The sequence below is a fragment of the Mytilus californianus genome, unplaced genomic scaffold (assembly GCF_021869535.1).
Source record: "Mytilus californianus isolate M0D057914Y unplaced genomic scaffold, xbMytCali1.0.p SCAF_3, whole genome shotgun sequence".
In the NCBI taxonomy this organism is placed as follows: Eukaryota; Metazoa; Mollusca; class Bivalvia; order Mytilida; family Mytilidae; genus Mytilus; species Mytilus californianus.
The window spans coordinates 12,213,402-12,233,896 of record NW_026262679.1 but is presented as its reverse complement, the minus strand read 5'-3'; the positions used below and the strand labels follow the sequence as shown (position 1 = coordinate 12,233,896).

At 32.8% G+C, this 20,495-nt stretch overlaps 2 protein-coding genes across 5 annotated transcripts in view; both read right to left on the bottom strand.

The window, feature by feature from the left end:
* Nucleotides 1-20,495, bottom strand: part of LOC127732965 (sorting nexin-27-like) — a 279,861-nt gene that overhangs the window by 94,185 nt on the left and 165,181 nt on the right. The gene's annotated exons all lie outside the window — the stretch shown is intronic.
* LOC127732979 (leucine-rich repeat-containing protein 28-like) overlaps nucleotides 1-20,495 on the bottom strand; it is a 252,942-nt gene that overhangs the window by 227,979 nt on the left and 4,468 nt on the right. For all 3 annotated transcript variants that reach the window (XR_007996548.1, XM_052242233.1, XM_052242232.1), the window contains exons 2-9: nucleotides 19,902-19,968; nucleotides 19,416-19,546; nucleotides 18,867-18,904; nucleotides 18,242-18,279; nucleotides 16,193-16,330; nucleotides 9,141-9,347; nucleotides 6,007-6,109; nucleotides 4,635-4,825 (exon numbers count right to left, since the gene is read on the bottom strand). Coding sequence is in view for 2 of the 3 variants with exons in the window: in XM_052242233.1 (XP_052098193.1) it covers nucleotides 4,635-4,825; nucleotides 6,007-6,109; nucleotides 9,141-9,347; nucleotides 16,193-16,330; nucleotides 18,242-18,279; nucleotides 18,867-18,904; nucleotides 19,416-19,546; nucleotides 19,902-19,929 (874 nt within the window). In the remaining variant the exon portion in view is untranslated. The remainder of the gene's footprint in view (nucleotides 1-4,634; nucleotides 4,826-6,006; nucleotides 6,110-9,140; nucleotides 9,348-16,192; nucleotides 16,331-18,241; nucleotides 18,280-18,866; nucleotides 18,905-19,415; nucleotides 19,547-19,901; nucleotides 19,969-20,495) is intronic.

Sequence of the window (20,495 nt, the reverse complement as noted above, 5' to 3'; positions counted from 1 at the left end):
ATATAGCTCTTAATTTCGATTGTGATTAAATATTTGACATAGAAAAGGTTTCTGACACAGAATGAATGTTGTCTAAGAACTTAATAAAGTGCTCCACTGGGTGCAGCTTGATACAACCGCAGAGGTCGAACCCTGAACAGTTGGGGCAAGTATGGACAAAGCATTCAAGCTTGATACAGCACTGAATTTGGATTGTGATTAAATATTTGACACAGCATAACCAATTTAAAATGGAAAATTTTGAAGAAAAAAAAAGGAAAAAAAAGGAAAAAAAAATCCACCCCCCCCCCCCCCAAATTTTTGAACCCCTTTATGATTTATCACCCCCAAACTCAATCCCAGCCTTCCCTTTGTGGTATGGTACCTTGCAGTACAATTTCAGAGAGATCCATACACTAGAACACAATTTATTGTCTGGAAACTAGAAAAATGCTTGTTTTTTGGCCCCAAATTCCTAAACGTTTTGGGCAATTACCCCCAAACTCAAACCCAGCTTTCCCTTTGTGATATGGAACCTTGTAGTACAATTTCATAAAGATCCATACACTAACACACAAGTTATTGTCCTGAAACTAGAAAAATAAAATTGAGAATGGAAATGGGGAATGTGTCAAAGAGACAACAACCCAACCATAGAGCAGACAACAGCCGAAGGCCACCAATGGGTCTTCAATGCAGCGAGAAACTCCCGCACCCGGAGGCGTCCTTCAGCTGGCCCCTAGACAAATATGTATACTAGTTCAGTGATAATGGACGTCATACTAAACTCCAAATTATACACAAGAAACTAAAATTAAAAATGATACAAGACTAACAAAGGCCAGAGCCTCCTGACTTGGGACAGGCGCAAAAATGCGGTGGGGTTAAACATGTTTTTTGAGATCTCAACCCTCCCCCTATACCTCTAGCCAATGTAGAAAATACAAACGTACAACAGTAAAAATGCTTGTTTTTTGCCCCTTTTTGGCCCCTAATTCCTAAAATTTTGAGGCAATTACCCTCAAAATCAATCCCAGTCTTCCCTTTGTGGTATGGTACCTTGCAGTACAATTTCAGAGAGATCCATACACTTGAACACAAGTTATTGTCTTGAAACTAGAAAAATGCTTATTTTTGGCCCCTTATTCCTAATTGTTTTGGGCAATTACCCCCAAACTCAATTCCAGCTTTCCCTTTGTGATATGGAACCTTGTAGTACAATTTCAGAAAGATCCATACACTTACACACAAGTTATTGTCATGAAACTAGAAAAATGCTTGTTTTTTGCCCCTTTTTTGGCCCCTAATTCCTAAAATTTTGAGGCATTTACCCCAAAATCTATCCCAGCATTCCCTTCAGGATATGAAACCTTGTGGTACAATGTCAGAGAGATCCATACACTAACATTCAAGTTATGTCTGGAAGTTACAAAAATGCTTATTTTCGGCCCCTTTTTGGCCCCTAATTCCTTAACTGTTGGTACCATAACCCCCAAAATCAATCCCAACTTTCCTTTTGTGGTATTGAACCTTATGGTAAAATTTCATAGAGATCAATTCATTTAAACTAAAGTTAAAGTGTGAAAACCAATGTGTCTTCAGACGACTACGACGACGACGCCAACGTCATACCAATATACGACCGCAAAATTTTTTTGCGGTCGTATAAAAATTTGAAATTCGACTTTTACCTATTATGGTCCAATATCCAAAATCTAAATACATGATTAGATCAAGCATATCAAAGAACCCCAGGAATGCATTTTTTATGAAATCAAACAAAAAATTTGAATTTAGTACCTTTTGGAACTCAATGTGGACCAATTTGATAATGGGGCCAAAAAGCCAAAATCTAAATACACAGTTAGATTCAGCATATCAGAGAACCCCATAAATTCAATTTTTGTTGAAATCAAACAAAGTTTAATTTTTGACCCCACTTTGGACCAACTTGAAAACTGGACCCAAAATCAGAAGTCAAAATACATGTTTAGATTCAGCATATCATAATAAACTGCTTCGCTGAGCGCAGCTGGATACGCCCGCAGAGGTCCAACCCTGAACAGTTGGGGCAAACATGGACACAATATTCAAGCTTGATACAGGTCTGAAGTTGGATTGTATTAAATATTTGACATATTATAGGTTTCTGAATAAATGAAGTCAAAGAACTTGAAATTGGTTATATGAATTGAATTTATATTCAATTAAAGATTTCTTGCTGTTGTGCAATACACTGTGCTGTTGCGCAATACTTAGTAAATCTGTTGTCAGACTATAAACAAATAAAGTTCAATTAATTCTCAATGTCATATTAGAAATTTATGAAAATGTAAAGGGAGCTAACATCAATAGATATAAACAATTCACCAAAGTTTCATGAGAATTGCTGACAGCATTTTTGAGTTATTGTCTGAAAACTGGAAAATCCCCCCTTTTTTAATGAATAAAACCCCATAACTCAGAAATGTAAAATGTAAAATTTATAAAATTCTAAACGGAGCTTACATCAATAAATATAAACAATTCACCAAAGTTTCATAAGAACTGCTGAAAGCATTCTTGAGTTATTGTCCGAAAACTGGAAAATCCCCCTTTTTTTATGAATAAAACCCTGTAACTCGGAAACGTATAATCTAAAATTTATAAAAATCAAAAGGGAGCTCACATCAATAGATATAAACAATTCACCAAAGTTTTATGCAAATTGGTTAAAGCGTTTTTTAGTTAATGTCCGACATGTTGACGACGGACGGACAGACGGACGGACGGACGGACGGACAGACGGACAACCGTATACCATAATACGTCCCGTAAACGGGCGTATAAAAACCCTTGAATTTAATTTTTGTAAAAAGTTTAATTTTGGACCCTTCTGACCTTAATGTGGACCAATTTGAAAAATGGGCCCAAAATCAAAAATCTAAATACACGAATAGATTCAGCATATTAAAGAACCCCAATAATTCAAGACTTTGAATTAAGATCCCATTGAAATTGCGCAAGAAATAAGCAATTTATACAAAGTATTAATAAACTGCTTCGCAGAGCTCAGCTGGATACAACCGCAGAGGTCCAACCCTGATCAGTTGGGGCAAAAATGGACACAATATTCAAGCTTGATACAGGTCTGAATTTCGATTGTAATTAAATATTTGACACATTATAGGTTTCTGACACAGAATAAATGTAGTCAAAGAACTTGAAATTGGTTATATGATTTGAATTTATATTCAATTGGAGATTTCTTGCTGTTGTGCAATACACTTTGCTGTTGCGCAAATCTTAGTAATTCTGTTTTCAGACTATATACATGAATTAGCAAAGTAAATTGCGACCCCACAGGAAAATTGACAATTTCTTAAATCTTGAGGGAAAAAAAAAAATTACCACATACATTGATAAAACGTTCATGTCTGCCAGTTTCTATTCTTAAACAGTGACTGCTGAGTCTGTATTTTGTTAACAAATGTTTTTGGGGGTGCTTTAAATCTAAATAATTTTCATAGTCAATGACCTCTTGAATGAAAAAAAAGTGTCCAATTTGCCTTTATTCTGTAAATAAAAATCTCGCATTTTCTCCCGATCATTTTGAAAATTTAATTTGAGCTGTTTTTTCAGTAAATTTTTAAATTTATTTTTGCCTAAATTTTTACATATATTTAGGTCAATACCCAATTTTTCGCTAAAGCGGCTATAGAAAATTATATTAGAGAGCCATGAATTATGGGAGATAGTTTGAGCTTTACTCTCAATCATTTTTAACTCAGCATAAGCACTTTTCAATAAATCAGATGGGGAATTCTCTAGTCTATGCCAATACATAAACATATGTGTTAGCAAATTTATATAAAGAGGATATCTACCCAGTTCAGACAGGACTGCTACGTTTGTGTACATCTTTGTAACACCAATAATATACTTGCAAAATTTAAAATTTAGCTTCTCAAACTCCCAATCTTTAAATATGTCATAAAGGGATAATTTTTTCCTTTTAGGAGTAATGTTAATAACACCCCAATTTTCACAACCATACGTTACAATTGGCTGTATACGATGATCAAATAAATGCAAAAGAGTTTTAATAGGAGGATTTGATGATTTCAAATCTTTATACAGTTTAAAACTGGCCTTTTGACCTTTTTGGAATAATTGTTTCCTGGCTTCATTAAAGTTTCCAGTATTTTGGATGACTATGCCAAGATATTTGTATTGTTTAACACTTTCGATAGAATTATTTCCTATCTTGAAATCTTCATTAAGGAGTCTACCACTCCTATTGAATATAATAATCTTTGTTTTCTTCACATTTATTTCCATACACCAATCTTTGCAGAATGTGCACAAAGTATCAATTCTCTTCTGAAGCCCTTCTTTTGAGTCAGATATTAATACAAGATCATCAGCGTATAGTAGACATGGTATCTTTTCATTATCTAAATTGACATTATCATAATTGTTTGACAATATATCTGGCAAATCATTAATAAATAGTTTAAACAATGTGGGACTCAAGACATCATTGTATATATTTAAAGACAATTCAGGTGTTCTCTAAACCTAGTTAAATTTACTTCAGTATTACTAAGGTACCTGTACTTTTTAAATGCTGTAATGTCTCACCCCCCCAAAATAAATGTAGAATAGTACCGTACCTGATGTTGGTAAACTGATGGAAGCCTTCCTCATAGCAAGTTCTGTGAGTGGAAGCACACACTGCTCCATATTACACACATGTTGTATATCTGGTGGCAATAATATTGGTAACTTTTCTGTTAATGTATGCTGGATCTTAACATAGGGAAAATGTTCTAAGATTTCTGTAGACAATGGTTCACAACCACATCTAAAAAATATATATTAAAAAGATACAAACTCTTACATAGTAATTAGAATAGTATCAAAGTTTATTTAGAGCCTGGAGAAAAACTAGACGAGAAATCATTTCCTCCTTCCAATGTTTCATTGACCATCTCCATGAGGGTTTACGATATGAGGGAAAGATTTATTCAAAATTATAGTATTCAAGGAGCTCCTGAAATATTTCAGGACCACCATTCCAATTCAGGATATCCACAAATCATTGAGGACCTCCAGAAATATTTGCAGACCTCCATAACTTGATTTCAGGATAGCCTGAAAAATTCAGGACCTCAACAAAAAATCGGTCAAAATGGCTTTATTTCAGGAGGTCCTAAAATATTTCAGAATATCCTTAATATTTATGGAGATCTATAATTATATATTTCAGGACCTCAAATTTCAATTTCAGGATATCATGAAATATTTATGAATGTGCATAATTATTTCAGAATCTCCATAATTTGATTTATGATATCCTTCAATTGATTTCATGATGTCCTAAATCAAATTGTGGAGATCCTGAAATAATTGTGGACCTCCTGAAATATTTAAAGATATCCTGATTTTTAAATATGGAGTTTTTGATATAGATAATAATGGAGCTCCTTAAATATTCAGGAGATCCTTAAATATTTAAGAACCTCCTAAAATAAAGCAATTTCGACAGATTATTTGTGGAGGTCATGAAATATTTTAGGATATCAAGTTATGGAGTTCCTGAAATCAAATTATGGAGGTCATGAAATATTTCAGTAGGTTCCCAATGATTTATGGATATCCTGAATTCAAATTATGGAGGTCCTGATATATTTCAGGAGCTCCTTAATTACAATTATTTTGACTAAATCTGCACCTCGTATTATAATAGTATGTTACATAGAGTAACATCATATAAAACAACAGTTATCAATATAATTGCTATCTATGTCAGGTTATAGAAATTCTATGCTTCTTTTATCACATCTTTTATTTGGTGCATGATGCATACAAAGTTCTATTATGGTTTCTTTTCTGTACTATATGCAACTGGCCATTAAGAAAACTATCAACCAATCTTTTTCTGTATTCATAACATTCACAACATTGCATAATCAAAATGGTTCAGTCAAAAAAAATAGTAAAATGAGTTGGATGGAAGTTTATATAGATTTAAAAATAATATACCTGTAGAAACCAATTTCCTTTCCTAACACAGTGGATGGCAAAGTATACAATCTTTCATTCTTATCCACATACAGAGTATGCAAGGCATCTTTGCTTCCTATATCTGAAGAACAGTGTATTTATGACAATAACATGAATAAATGGATTTCACAAGTAATAAAACACTACATGTATTTGGTAATCAATGTGGGATATGAATGTTCTTTAACAGTGTTCATGTTGATTTCATGAAAAGTACCTGAATTAATTAGGTTCTTAGAAGTTGATTCTGACATCATCATTGTCACATAAAAACAAAAATCACTGAAGAATGATACGTAGGTTAGAGTGACCAAATTTTTTGTTAAGGACCTAGTAATGCAGTATTCAAAATACATCGATATCCTTACTGCAAGTAATATGACTGTAGGTCATCAGAACTGGACTAAGAAATAAAACTATGGTTAATGAAGCATGAAATGAAGTCAGAGTGAACTAATTTAGTTTAAAGCTTGTGATCCATCTTAGCTAGGAAATAGAATATTTGCAACAGTAAAACCAAGTTTTACAAATGCTTATCTGAATAAATATTTATAATACAGTTATAGATCACTGTTCTAATGCAAATTATACAAACATTCCATTTAAGTCACTATTTCCCTCTAAAAATATGTATAAGAAATTCTTCAAAACAATGTTTTTTTTCGTTTTGGGGCCCTATAAACATTTTCAAGCCAAAGGTACATTTCCTGCATCAAATGTTTTTTATGCTACATATACACTTCAGAATGGAATAATATTTAACAAGAAAAAGATTTTCCCTTAGTTACAGACATAATTTTACCCTTCTTATTAAAAAATTACATTGTCCGGTCAAAACCACAGTTACAAACAAATTGCATAAGAATTGGATATAATAAAATGCTCTGCTGGGGTGCAGCTTGATACGACCGCAGAGGTCGAACCCTGAACAGTTGGGGCAAGTATGGACACAACATTCAAGCTTGATACAGCACTGAATTTGGATTGTAATTAAATATTTGACACAGCATAGGTTTCTGACACAGAATAAAAGTGGTCTAAGAACTTAAAAATTTTTAATTTACTTATTCAAACCATATCATTATTATTTGCTTTTATATATAAATCAGAAATAACGAATTTAAAATGGAAAATTTTAAAGAAAAAAAGGAAAAAAAAATCCCCCCCCAAATATTTTGAACCCCCTTATGATTCATCACCCCCAAAATCAATCCCAGCTTTCCCTTTGTGATATGGTACCTTGCAGTACAATTTCAGAGAGATCCATACACTTGAACACAAGTTATTGTCTGGAAACTAGAAAAATGCTTGTTTTTTGGCCACTTTTTGGCCCCTTATTCCTAAACTTTTTGGGCAATTACCCCCAAACTCAATTCCAGCTTTCCCTTTGTGATATGGAACCTTGCAGTACAATTTCATAAAGATCAATACACTTACACACAAGTTATTGTCCTGAAACTAGAAAAATTCTTGTTTTTTTGCCCTTTTATGGCCCCTAATTACTAAAATTTTGAGGGAATTACCCCCAAAATCAATCCAAGCCTTCCCTTTGTGGTATGGTACCTTGCAGTACAATTTCAGAGAGATCCATACACTTGAACACAAGTTGTTGTCTGGAAATTAGAAAAATGCTTATTTTTGGCCCCTTTTTGGCCCCTTATTCCTAAACTTTTTGGGCAATTACCCCCAAACTCAATTCCAGCTTTCCCTTTGTGATATGGAACCTTGTAGTACAATTCTATAAAGATCCATACACTTACACACAAGTTATTGTCATGAAACTAGAAAAATGCTTGTTTTTTGCCCCTTTTTTGCCCCTAATTCCTAAAATTTGGAGGCAATTACCCCCAAAATCAATCCCAGCATTCCCTATGTGATATGGAACCTTGTGATACAATGTCAGAGAGATCCATACACTTACACACAAGTTATTGTCATGAAACTAGAAAAATGCTTGTTTTTGCCCCTTTTTGGCCCCTAATTCCAAAAATTTGGAGGCAATTACCCCCAAAATCAATCCCAGCATTCCCTATGTGATATGGAACCTTGTGGCACAATGTCAGAGAGATCCATACACTTACACACAAGTTATGTCTGGAAGTTACAAAAATGCTTATTTTTGGCCCCTTTTTGGCCCCTAATTCCTTAACTGTTGGTACCATAACCCCCAAAATCAATCCCCACCTTCCTTTTGTGGTATTGAACCTTATGGTAAAATTTCATTGAGATCCATTCACTTAAACTAAAGTTAGAGTGCGAAAAGTAATGTGTCTTCGGACGACGACGACGACGCCAACGTCATACCAATATACGACCACAAAAATTTTTTTGCGGTCGTATAAAAACATAACTAAAGTAACTGAACTCAGAAGCATAAAATGTAGGTCAAAGTGACCTTATTTTGATTGTGACCTTTTACTCTTTACTAGATGCATGTTCTATGACAGCTACTTACTCTGCATCTGAGAACTAAACTAGCACATACATTTAGTCATAGTCACTGACATATGAAATGACGGTCATAGTGGTGAACTAATTTCGAAAGGAACTCGTAAAAATTCCTTTAATCCATCATTATGACAACCTACTTGAGTATGGTAATTAATTTTTGATTGTAGGTCATTTAGTACTTGGATAAACAAATTAACTTAAGTCATTCAAGCACAAAATGTTAATCAGAGTAACCAATATCTTAAAACTGAACATAAATCTATGTTGTAAAATGAAGGTGCCAGTAACATAGTTACATCAAATTCGTAGGTTGAAGGTCATTTTTTTATCTAAAACTTTCAACTTAAAAACCAAGCAACTATGAAATATGGGTCACATGTGCACTTCAGCTTAAGTTGCATGGAAAGGTCTGCAAGGTGCACTTGCACATTCAATTATATGACTGTATGTCAAAATGTATCTGAGAAATGACTGTGGGCATCAAAAAGTCTAAACAACAGTTGCATTTCAGGTATATAGAAGGATGGGCAAGGACATGTGATATGTATGCATGGCATAACTAGAAAACTCAATTGAAAGCTTTTTTTCATCTTTTCATTCCTTTTTTTTTTGTTAATAGAGATCTGATAATATATTGAATTATGAAATTATTGTAAACATACCTTGAGGTAGAACATATAAGTTATTTCCAACTGCAGAAAATTCAATCAGATTCACTAAATTCCTTAGTTGTCGAGGAAGAAAGGTCAACCTATTGTTGTCAAGGTTCAAGGTTAAAAGTTTTTGACATTGTGATAATTCCACTGGTATTGTATTTAAATTGTTATTGGCTACTTCTAAAGACCTCAGTTCAGAAAGCTTTCCAATACCTGAAAAAAATGTATGTGAGGTATTTAAGTTCTATAATGTCAGTAAGAGGCTGGTAGTTTTCTTTGGACAGAAGAGTTTTTTTTATACCTGTATAGTAAAACTAAATTTTTTTTACGCTGGTTTTTTATTTTACCATCTCATATGTAATATTTTCCTTCTAATGATCTATATTAAAAACAATAGAAAAAAATGTGGATAGTGTCCACATGTGGACACAGATGATGCCCCTGCTTGCATATCATATAGTTATAAAGGGACATAACTGAAGAATGGTAAAATTGACGCTACCCAAATTTGAACTTGATCTGAGTTTTGTGGTAATAAGCATTGTGTGTAAGTCTCATAACATTTGGTTGAGGCTAACTTAAGTAGAGAACAGAAACTAAAAATTCAGCAATTTTTCTATTTGTAAACACGCATAACTCTAGAATGGTTGTGTATAAGTTTTATAACCTTTGGTTGAGACAAACTAAAATAAATGTGGATAGTGTCCACATGTGGACAAAGATGATGCCCCCGCTTGCATATCATATAGTTATAAAGGGACATAACTGAAGAACGGTAAAAGTGACGATACCCAAATTTGAACTTGATCTGAGTTTTGTGGTAATAAGCATTGTGTGTAAGTCTCATAACATTTGGTTGAGGCTAACTTAAGTAGAGAACAGAAACTAAAAATTCAGCAATTTTTCTATTTGTAAACACGCATAACTCTAGAACGGTTGTGTATAAGTTTTACAACATTTGGTTGAGACAAACTAAAAAATTCAGCAATTTTTATATTTATAAAGGGACATAACTCTAGAATGGTAAAAGTGTTGCCACCTAATTTCGTACTTAATCTGTATTATGTAGTAATAAGCATTGTGTATAAGTTTCATAACATTTGGTTGAGGCAAACTCAAGTTAGAGAAATGAAACAAAAAAATTGTACTTGATCCTTACTGAGTTTTGTGGTAATGAATATTGTGTATAGGTTTCAAAATGTTTGGCTGGGGAAAACTTCAGTTACAGAATGGAAACTAAAAAATTTTGCAATCTTTCTATTTATAAAGGGGCATAACTCAATAATGGTTAAAGTGACACTACCCAAATTCAACTTGATCTGTGTTTATCAGTGGAAGTCAAAATTAAACATTGCATTGTATAAAGCATTGATTGTAGTTGATTCAACTATAATCATGGTCAAAGGAAGATAACTCCAATTTAAATAAATCTGAGTTTTGTGGTAATAAGCATTGTGTGTAAGTCTCATAACATTTGGTTGAGGCTAACTTAAGTAGAGAACAGAAACTAAAAATTCAGCAATTTTTCTATTTGTAAACACCCATAACTCTAGAACGGTTGTGTATAAGTTTTACAACATTTGGTTGAGACAAACTAAAAAATTCAGCAAATTTTATGTTTATAAAGGGACATAACTCTAGAATGGTAAAAGTGTTGCCACCTAATTTCGTACTTAATCTGTATTATGTAGTAATAAGCATTGTGTATAAGTTTCATAACATTTGGTTGAGGCAAACTCAAGTTAGAGAACTGAAACAAAAAAATTGTACTTGATCCTTACTGAGTTTTGTGGTAATGAATATTGTGTATAGGTTTCATAATGTTTGGCTGGGGAAAACTTCAGTTACAGAATGGAAACTAAAAAATTTTGCAATCTTTCTATTTATAAAGGGGCATAACTCAATAATAGTGACACTACCCAAATTCAACTTGATCTGTGTTTTATCAGTGGAAGTCAAAATTAAACATTGCATTGTATAAAGCATTGATGTAGTTGATTCAACTATAATCATGGTCAAAGGAAGATAACTCCAATTTTAAAAATATATTATATAAACTTGATATTTAGAAAAAAATAAAAATTTTGCAATTTTTCCTTTTATAAAGGGGCATAACTCTAGATCAGTTAAAGTGACACCACCAAAATTCAAACTTGATCTGTGTTTTGTGGTAATAAGCATTGTGTATAAGTTTCATAACATTTGGTTGAGGCAAACTTAAGTTAGAGAACGGAAACTAAAAATTTTGCAATATTTCCTTTTATAAAGGGGCATAACTCTAGATCGGTTAAAGTGACGCCACCAAAATTCAAACTTGATCTGTGTTTTGTAGTAATAAGCATTGTGTATAAGTTTCATAACATTTGGTTGAGGCAAACTCAAGTTAGAGAACGGAAACCAATTTCGGGACGTACGTACGTACGTACGTACGTACAGACGGACAAGGGTAAAACTTAATGCCCCCTCCGCTACGGCCTCCGCTACGGCGGGGGCATAAAAATATATTATATGAACTTGATATTTAGAAGAAAATAAAAATTTTGCAATTTTTCCTTTTATAAAGGGTCATAACTCTAGATCGGTTAAAGTGACACCACCAAAATTCAAACTTGATCTGTGTTTTGTGGTAATAAGCATTGTGTATAAGTTTCATAACATTTGGTTGAGGCAAACTTAAGTTAGAGAACGGAAACTAAAAATTTTGCAATATTTCCTTTTATAAAGGGGCATAACTCTAGATCAGTTAAAGTGACGCCACCAAAATTCAAACTTGATCTGTGTTTTGTGGTAATAAGCATTGTGTATAAGTTTCATAACATTTGGTTGAGGCAAACTAAAGTTAGAAAACGGAAACTAAAAATTTTGCAATATTTCCTTTTATAAAGGGGCATAACTCTAGATCAGTTAAAGTGACGCCACCAAAATTCAAACTTGATCTGTGTTTTGTGGTAATAAGCATTGTGTATAAGTTTCATAACATTTGGTTGAGGCAAACTAAAGTTAGAAAACGGAAACAAAAAATTTGTACTTGATCTTAGATTTGTGGTAATGAATATTGTGTATAGGTTTCATAATGTTTGGTTGGGGCAAACTTAAGTTACAGAATGGAAACTAAAAATTTTGCAATCTTTCGATTTATAAAGGGGCATAACTCAATAATGGTTAAAGTGACACTACCCAAATTCAACTTGATCTGTGTTTTATCAGTGGAAGTCAAAATTAAACATTGCATTGTATAAAGCATTGATTGTAGTTGATTCAACTATTATCATGGACAAAGTAAGATAACTCCAATTTTGAATAAAATGCTCCATTGGGGCGCAGCTTGATACGACCGCAGAGGTCGAACCCTGAACAGTTGGGGCAAGTATGGACACAACATTCAAGCTTGATACAGCACTGAATTTGGATTGTAATTAAATATTTGATACAGCATAGGTTTCTGACACAGAATGAATGTGGTCTAAGAACTCAAAATTTTTTAATTTACCTATTCAAACCATATCATTATTATTTGCTTTTATATATATGGTATGGTACCTTGCAGTACAATTTCAGAGAGATCCATACACTTGAACACAAGTTATTGTCTGGAAACTAGAATAAACTACTTCGCTGAGCGCAGCTGGATACGCCCGCAGAGGTCCAACCCTGAACAGTTGGGTCAAAAATGGACACAATATTCAAGCTTGATACAGGTCTGAATTTTGATTGTAATTAAATATTTGACATATTATAGGTTTCTGAATAAATGTAGTCAAAGAACTTGAAATTGGTTATATGAATTGAATTTATATTCAATTAAAGATTTCTTGCTGTTGTGCAATACACTGTGCTGTTGCGCAATACTTAGTAAATCTGTTGTCAGACTATAAACAAATAAAGTTCAATTAATTCTCAATGTCATATTAGAAATTTATGAAAATGTAAAGGGAGCTTACATCAATAGATTTAAAAAATTCACCAAAGTTTCATGAGAATTGCTGACAGCATTTTTGAGTTATTGTCTGAAAACTGGAAAATTCCCCCTTTTTTAATGAATAAAACCCCAGAACTCAGAAATGATAAATGAAAAATATATAAAATTCTAAATGGAGCTTACATCAATAGATATAAACAATTCACCAAAGTTTCATAAAAACTGCTAAAAGCGTTTTTGATTTTTTGTCCAAAAACTGGAAAATCACCCTTTTTTATGAATAAAACCCTGTAACTCAGAAACGTAAAATCTCAAATATATAAAAATCGAAAGGGAGCTCATGTCAAAAGGTATAAACAATTCACCACAATTTCTTGCAAGTTGGTGAAAGCATTCTTGAGTTATTGTCCGAAAACTGGAAAATCCCCCTTTTTTTAATGAATAAAACCCCACAACTCGGAAACATAAAATCTAAAATTTATAAAATTCAACAGGGAGCTCATGTCAATAGATATAAACAATTCACCACAATTTCTTGCAAGTTGGTGAAAGCATTCTTGAGTTATTGTCCGAAAACTGGAAAATCCCCCTTTTTTTAATGAATAAAACCCCATAACTCAGAAACGTACAATCTAAAATTTATAAAAAAGGAAAGGGAGTTCATGTCAAAAGATATAAACAATTCACCAAAGTTTTATGCAAATTGGTTAAAGTGTTTTTGAGTTAATGTCGGACATGTTGACGACGGACGGACAGACGGAAGGACAGACGGACAACGGTATACTATAATACGTCCCGTAAACGGGCGTATAAAAATGCTTATTTTTGGCCCCTTTTTGGCCCCTAATTCCTTAACTGTTGGTACCATAACCCCAAAATCAATCCCCACCTTTCTTTTGTGGTATTGAACCTTGTGGTCGTATAAAAATTATTTGATATTTAGAAGAAAATGAAAATTTTGAAATTTTTCCTTTTATAAAGGGGCATAACTCTAGAACGATAAAAGTGACGCCACCAAAATTAAAACTTGATCTGTGTTTTGTGGTAATAAGCATTGTGTATAAGTTTCATAACATTTGGTTGAGGCAAACTTAAGTTAGAGAACGGAAACAAAAAATTTTGCAATTTTTCCATTTATAAAGGGGCATAACTCTAGAACGATTAAAGTGACGCCACTAAAATTCATACTTGATCTGTGTTTTGTGGTAATAAGCATTGTGTATAAGTTTCATAACATTTGGTTGAGGCAAACTCAAGTTAGAGAACGGAAACCAATTTTGGGACTTGCATAAAGACGTACAGACGCACAAGGGTAAAACTTAATGCCCCCACCGCTACGGCAGGGGCATAAAAAACATAGAATAACCCACTACATATACCTGTCCAAAAAATCTAAGCAGTGATTGTTATGGGTTTTTCTATCATTCAAAGCATTTTGTGTTGATGGCAGATCTTTGATAGTCTCATTTAAAATAATCCACTTCTTGTTTAGACTTGGGGTATTGAAGACATGTCTATTGTTGAAGACATTATGTTAGACTCAAGATGTTTTCTTGCTTTTTGATTTGTTTTTGTTTTTGTTTTTTGTTTTTTGTTTGAGGGGGGATTGTTGGGTTTCTTGTAGAATGGATGTATACCCCACATCTCCTTTTAATTATAATAATTATGCATATGGGCAAATACAGTGTTAAATAACCATAACAACTTTAATAAAATGCTCCACTGGGTGCAGCTTGATACGACCGCAGAGGTCGAACCCTGAACAGTTGGGGCAAGTATGGACACAACATTCAAGCTTGATACAGCACTGAATTTGGATTGTGATTAAATATTTGACACAGCACAGGTTTCTAACACAGAATGAATGTGGTCTAAGAACTTAAAAAAAATTAATTTACCTATTCAAACCATATCATTATTATTTGCTTTTATATATACATCAGAATTAACCAATTTCAAAATGGAAAATTTTAAAGAAAAAAAAAAAATCCCCCCCAAATTTTTTGAACCCCTTATGATTCATCACCCCCCAAACTCAATCCCAGCCTTCCCTTTGTGGTATGGTACCTGCAGTACAATTTCAGGATCCATACACTTGAACACAAGTTATTGTCTGGAAACTAGAAAAATATTTATTTTTGGCCCCTTTTTTGCCCCTTATTCCTAAACGTTTTGGGCAATTACCCCAAAACTCAATTCCAGCTTTCCCTTTGTGATATGGAACCTTGTAGTACAATTTCAGAAAGATCCATACACTTACACACAAGTTATTGTCATGAAACTAGAAAAATGCTTGTTTTTTGCCCCTTTTTTTGCCCCTAATTCCTAATATTTTGAGGCAATTACCCCCAAAATCAATCCCAGCATTCCCTGTGTGATATGGAACCTTGTGGTACAATGTCAGAGAGATCCATACACTAACACACAAGTTATGTCTGGAAGTTACAAAAATGCTTATTTTTGGCCCCTTTTTGGCCCCTAATTCCTTAACTGTTAATACCATAACCCCCAAAATAAATCCCAACCTTCCTTTTGTGGTATTGAACCTTATGGTAAAATTTCATAGAGATCAATTCACTTAAACTAAAGTTAGAGTGCGAAAACCAAAGTGTCTTCGGACGACAACGATGACGACGACGCCAACGTCATACCAATATACAACCGCAAATATTTTGCGGTCGTATAAAAACTGCCAATCTCATATCATGACCAGATTGATACTAAATATGGCAGCTACTGTAGAAGACTTTAGAGGATTGCTTTCATATACAGACAGACAGATGGACACTGTCCTCTAGAATGTCCCTCTCTTCATGGCACTATTTTCAAAGCATCAAATCTAAATCAATTATATACTTACTTGTCTGTTGTTGATAACCATATACTGACCTCTATACAAGGTTTATTTTGGCTTGGAGGGTATTTTTAGATTTCTGTCTCATTATTAATGTATAGTACCATATCTGAACAATTCATTACTTTCAATTCAGAAGTTACTGAATAAATAAGTTAAATTCATTTTAGATTTTGATAAAAATACAAAAGATTTGCCAGTTAATACAAATTTCTTAGTAAAATACATGCTTAATAAAGGTTACATTTCATACAACATTTCTTTCAGAATTGACTGTATATTTACATGTAGGAAGTCTGGATAATTTGTTGTTACACATCTGTAGTTTCTGTAACTTTAACAAGTTCCCTATGGCAGTTGGCAGACTTGTTAACTCATTACCAGTAACATTTAAAGTATCTAGATTCTTCAAACAACCAATGGCTGCAAATAAAAACACTAGATCAGAGATATGTCTCGCATGTGTGTGATTTCAACAGAATAATGCAAATATTGAAACTTAAATAAAAACATTTCTAACAAGTATACTATGCTAAAGTTTTAAAGTCATTGGACCATGACTAAAAGTAAAAAAAAATGGGGTAGAGCAAAATAGTCTACATGCAAATGTAGTGTAATGCAGATCACACAAATATGCAAAAGTAAATTAAACCTGACTGGGTCAGGACCAAATAATATCCATGGAAACGAGTTGTGCCGATGCTAATCCAACAAGATTCCTTACATCATGTACTGCCATTAGTGGTTCTCCTTAAACTGATATAATCAAAAACATGCAAAAAGAGAGAGAAGATACCAAGGAGCAATCAAAATCCATAAGTCCACTGGACATTAAGCAACCAACAATTAATCAATGAATATCCATAAGTTGAAGGCAAAAAGTCAATGCAGTAACTATGGTCATCAAGAAAATAGACAAAAAGACACAGTCCCTGAAACACAATAGAGATAACTACAGATTAAGAAACACAAAAACCAAGGTGGAACTCAGATGCTCTAGAAAGGATCAACAATTCATGCTCCACTTAAGTGAAATCAGCTGTGTTAATCTGAATATTCATAAACTAACAAATCAACAAAAAAATATGCCTAATCCAACTGCATACCAAATATCATTGACTTACCATAAGCATTTCCCTTTTTTTTTTTACCTTAATCACAAATTTATTAACTTCTTTCTGCCTTTACCCTAGAGTTCATCAACTGAAAAAGCACATGTAAGACTCCCCTGTACAAAAGTTTCTTAAATGAAAAATAAACTGTTTACAATTTAAGTCTGAAATAAAATGTTTCCCAGTTGAACAGCATATAAAAAATAAAATGCTTCGCTGAGCGCAGCCTGATATGACAGCAGAGGTTGAACCCTGAACAGTTGGGGCAAATTTGGACACAATATTCAAGCTTGATACTGTCTGAATTTGGATTGTGATAAAATTTTTGACATAATAGAGGTTTCTGACACAAAATAAATGTGGTCAAAGATCTTATAAATCCATTGCCCAATACTGTGCAATTGAAGATTTCTTCTTGAAACTTTTCAAAAATTCAAAATTTTAAAAATTTTGAAAAAAAAATATGAACCCCTTAAAAAAAATTGGGAAAAAAATTCCCCCCCTCCCCAACTTTTTGAAACCCCCCTTGGAGCAATAACCCCAAAACTCAATCCCAGCCTTTCCTTTGTAGTATGGAACCTTGTAGTACAATTTCAGAGAGATCCATACACTTACACACAAGTTATTGTCTGGAAACTTGAAAAATGCTTGTTTTTAGCCCTTTTTTGGCCCCTAATTCCTACATAATTGGGGCAATTAACCCCAAACTCAATCCCAGCCTTTCCTATGTTATATGGAACCTTGTGGTACAATGTCAGAGAGATTCATACACTTACACACTAGTTATTGTCTGGAAACTAGAAAAATGCTTGTTTTTGGCCCCTTTTTGGCCCTTAATTCCTAAACTGTTGTCCCCATAACCCCTAAAATGAATCCATCCAAACCTTCTACTTGTGGTATTAAACATTGTGGTACAATTTCAGAGCAATAGAAATACTTATACACAAGTTATTATCCTGAAACTAGAAAAATGCTTGTTTTGGGCCCCTTTTTGGGCCCCTAATTCTTAACGGTTGGGACCATCATCCCCAAAATCAATCCCAACCTTCCTTTTGTGGTATTGAACCTTCTTCAAAAATTTCATAGAGATCCATTCACTTAAACTAAAGTTATTGTCCGGAAACCAATATGTCTTTGGACGATGACGCACAGGCAGACGCAGACGACGACAACATCATACCATTATACGATCCCAAAAAAATGTTTGCGGTCGTATAATTACCTTTTGGGAGAAACTGTAATTTGTTGTGATTTACAAATCTGAAAAATAGTTGTCAATTAATTAGATTTTATTCCTGTCTAATATTAACATGATTGAATTTACAAATGAATCTATTCTAAAGGATGGCTTAAATAAGCATATTTAACATTTGTTTTTGTGTTTTTTAAGAACATCCTGGACTAAATGACTATTTAATTAATTATTGCTTAATGTGCAGCATCAAATATTTACTGCATTAAACAGGCTGACAATTTATGTCCTTATGCAACATAAAACTAATATGACAACTAAAAGTGAGATAAGCAACTGAAAAGAATGAACATCTTCCTGAAATTCATTAAAGTTTCATTTTTAATTTTCTCTATTTCATCAACTAATAATGAATTATCTCCCCTTTTATACTGTGATATTTGTCTCTGCTTTTTAAAAATTTGTAAACATAAAATCAAAATCATCAAACATCAGGAATGTGTCCTTATCACTAAGTTCTAACAAGACTTACAGACACTTTTCTCATGAAAATGCTTGTACACTTCATACACACATTAGACTTTACAACTGTGGAAACACTATCCTTGCACTTTTTTACAATAGAATATACTAATAATTTTACAAAGGTACTTACAGTCCAGTTAATGCTGAGAGGTTACCAAGATTTTCAGGCTGAAAATATTGAAAATAATCAAACAATTAAATGCAATAAATTATAATTAATTATATTTATCAAATATCTTCTTAGGAAAAAATCTGATACCCTACTATGAAGGCTAAATCTTTGTGTATTTACCTTTTTACTATATAATAATGGTCAAATTATAACAATATAGTCATGTTCCTGCATGCATATTTTCCAATGAAACAAAACAATGAAAAAATTGTTTTCATTTAAAATGAATAAAAAATAATTAAATTTTATAAATCAGATTTGCATGTTCCTCTAAATGTAACAAATCACAAAACTCAAGCAATGTACATTGAATGCTTTATGATGGTAACTGCACACTAATGGCATATGTTCCTTATTGATAGGGACAGTGGATCTTCTGCAAGGTATGCTTTTACCTATGAGCAATGTTCAGGATGAACATCTGTTAACATTTATTAGATTCCAGGTTCCATTTTTGTGTTCTTAATACTCTAACCATAAGATTCCCTATTTTACAAGACATCTTACCAACTTAGTTATCAAGTTTCTTCCTAGGTAAATGAGATTCAATGCCTTATAACTCTCATCTGTCAGTAGATATTCTGGTATCTCTGTTAAACCTTTGTATGTTAACTGTAAACTGCAAACCTGGTTACAAACTGAAATATAGTTTTTTGAAGTTTGATGTTTTTTTAAGAATGAAAATAGATGAACTCATGAATCAAACCAAAACCTACAAAATAAACCATTCCATTCATGGCTGACATGTGAACAAGAAATTTATAGTAATTCTAATAGTCAGTAAATTGCACTAGAAGTTAAGTGATTTATCTCCCCTGATTTTGATTTGTACCTTGTATAATAATGATTTTGTGAATGTGAAAGTAAATATTATGTCAATATCTTCAAACAAGAGGAATGAATAGCAAATAAACATTTCAAAGACACATTTCTTCCACATTTAACATGTTTAAAAGATAATTCAATCATCCATATATATAAATAAAATCTTACCTTGATTTTGCTGCTCTGGTACATCCATTCTTCCTAGAGTGAGTGACCAGATTTATAAACTAAAGCCCTGTAATGAGAAACATACATATAACATGTTGAATTTCTACATTGTAGTATAATAAAAAAAACACTAAGAATTCAGTTCGATTTATGGGTTTCAACTTTTGTGTCTAGCAAAATAATCTTAATAGTTTAATCAGGGACTTTCTATACTAATAGTTAGTATAGAAAGTTCCTGGTTTTATGTCAATTTTCATCATTTCGTCAGTAATTATTTAATGAAATCAAAGCATCGTCGGTGCTGCAATTCAGCCATTTTTTAGTCATGGCAGGTAGACAAGACATTTTTTCGGATCTCATTATTAATTAAAAAAAAATTATACATGCTCCTATTAGACATTTAGAGACAACCATCACAACTTAATTTGGATAAGTGATTTTGGCCCAAAATGTTAATTTGTGTTCCAACCGAAAAGAAACCAAGGGACAATCTAATATCATATGTTTAAAAAAAAAACAAAAAAAAACAGACAACACAAGGATTGAATGTAGCACTTCATCATTTTCATTATTATTTCACTAAAAAAATTACCA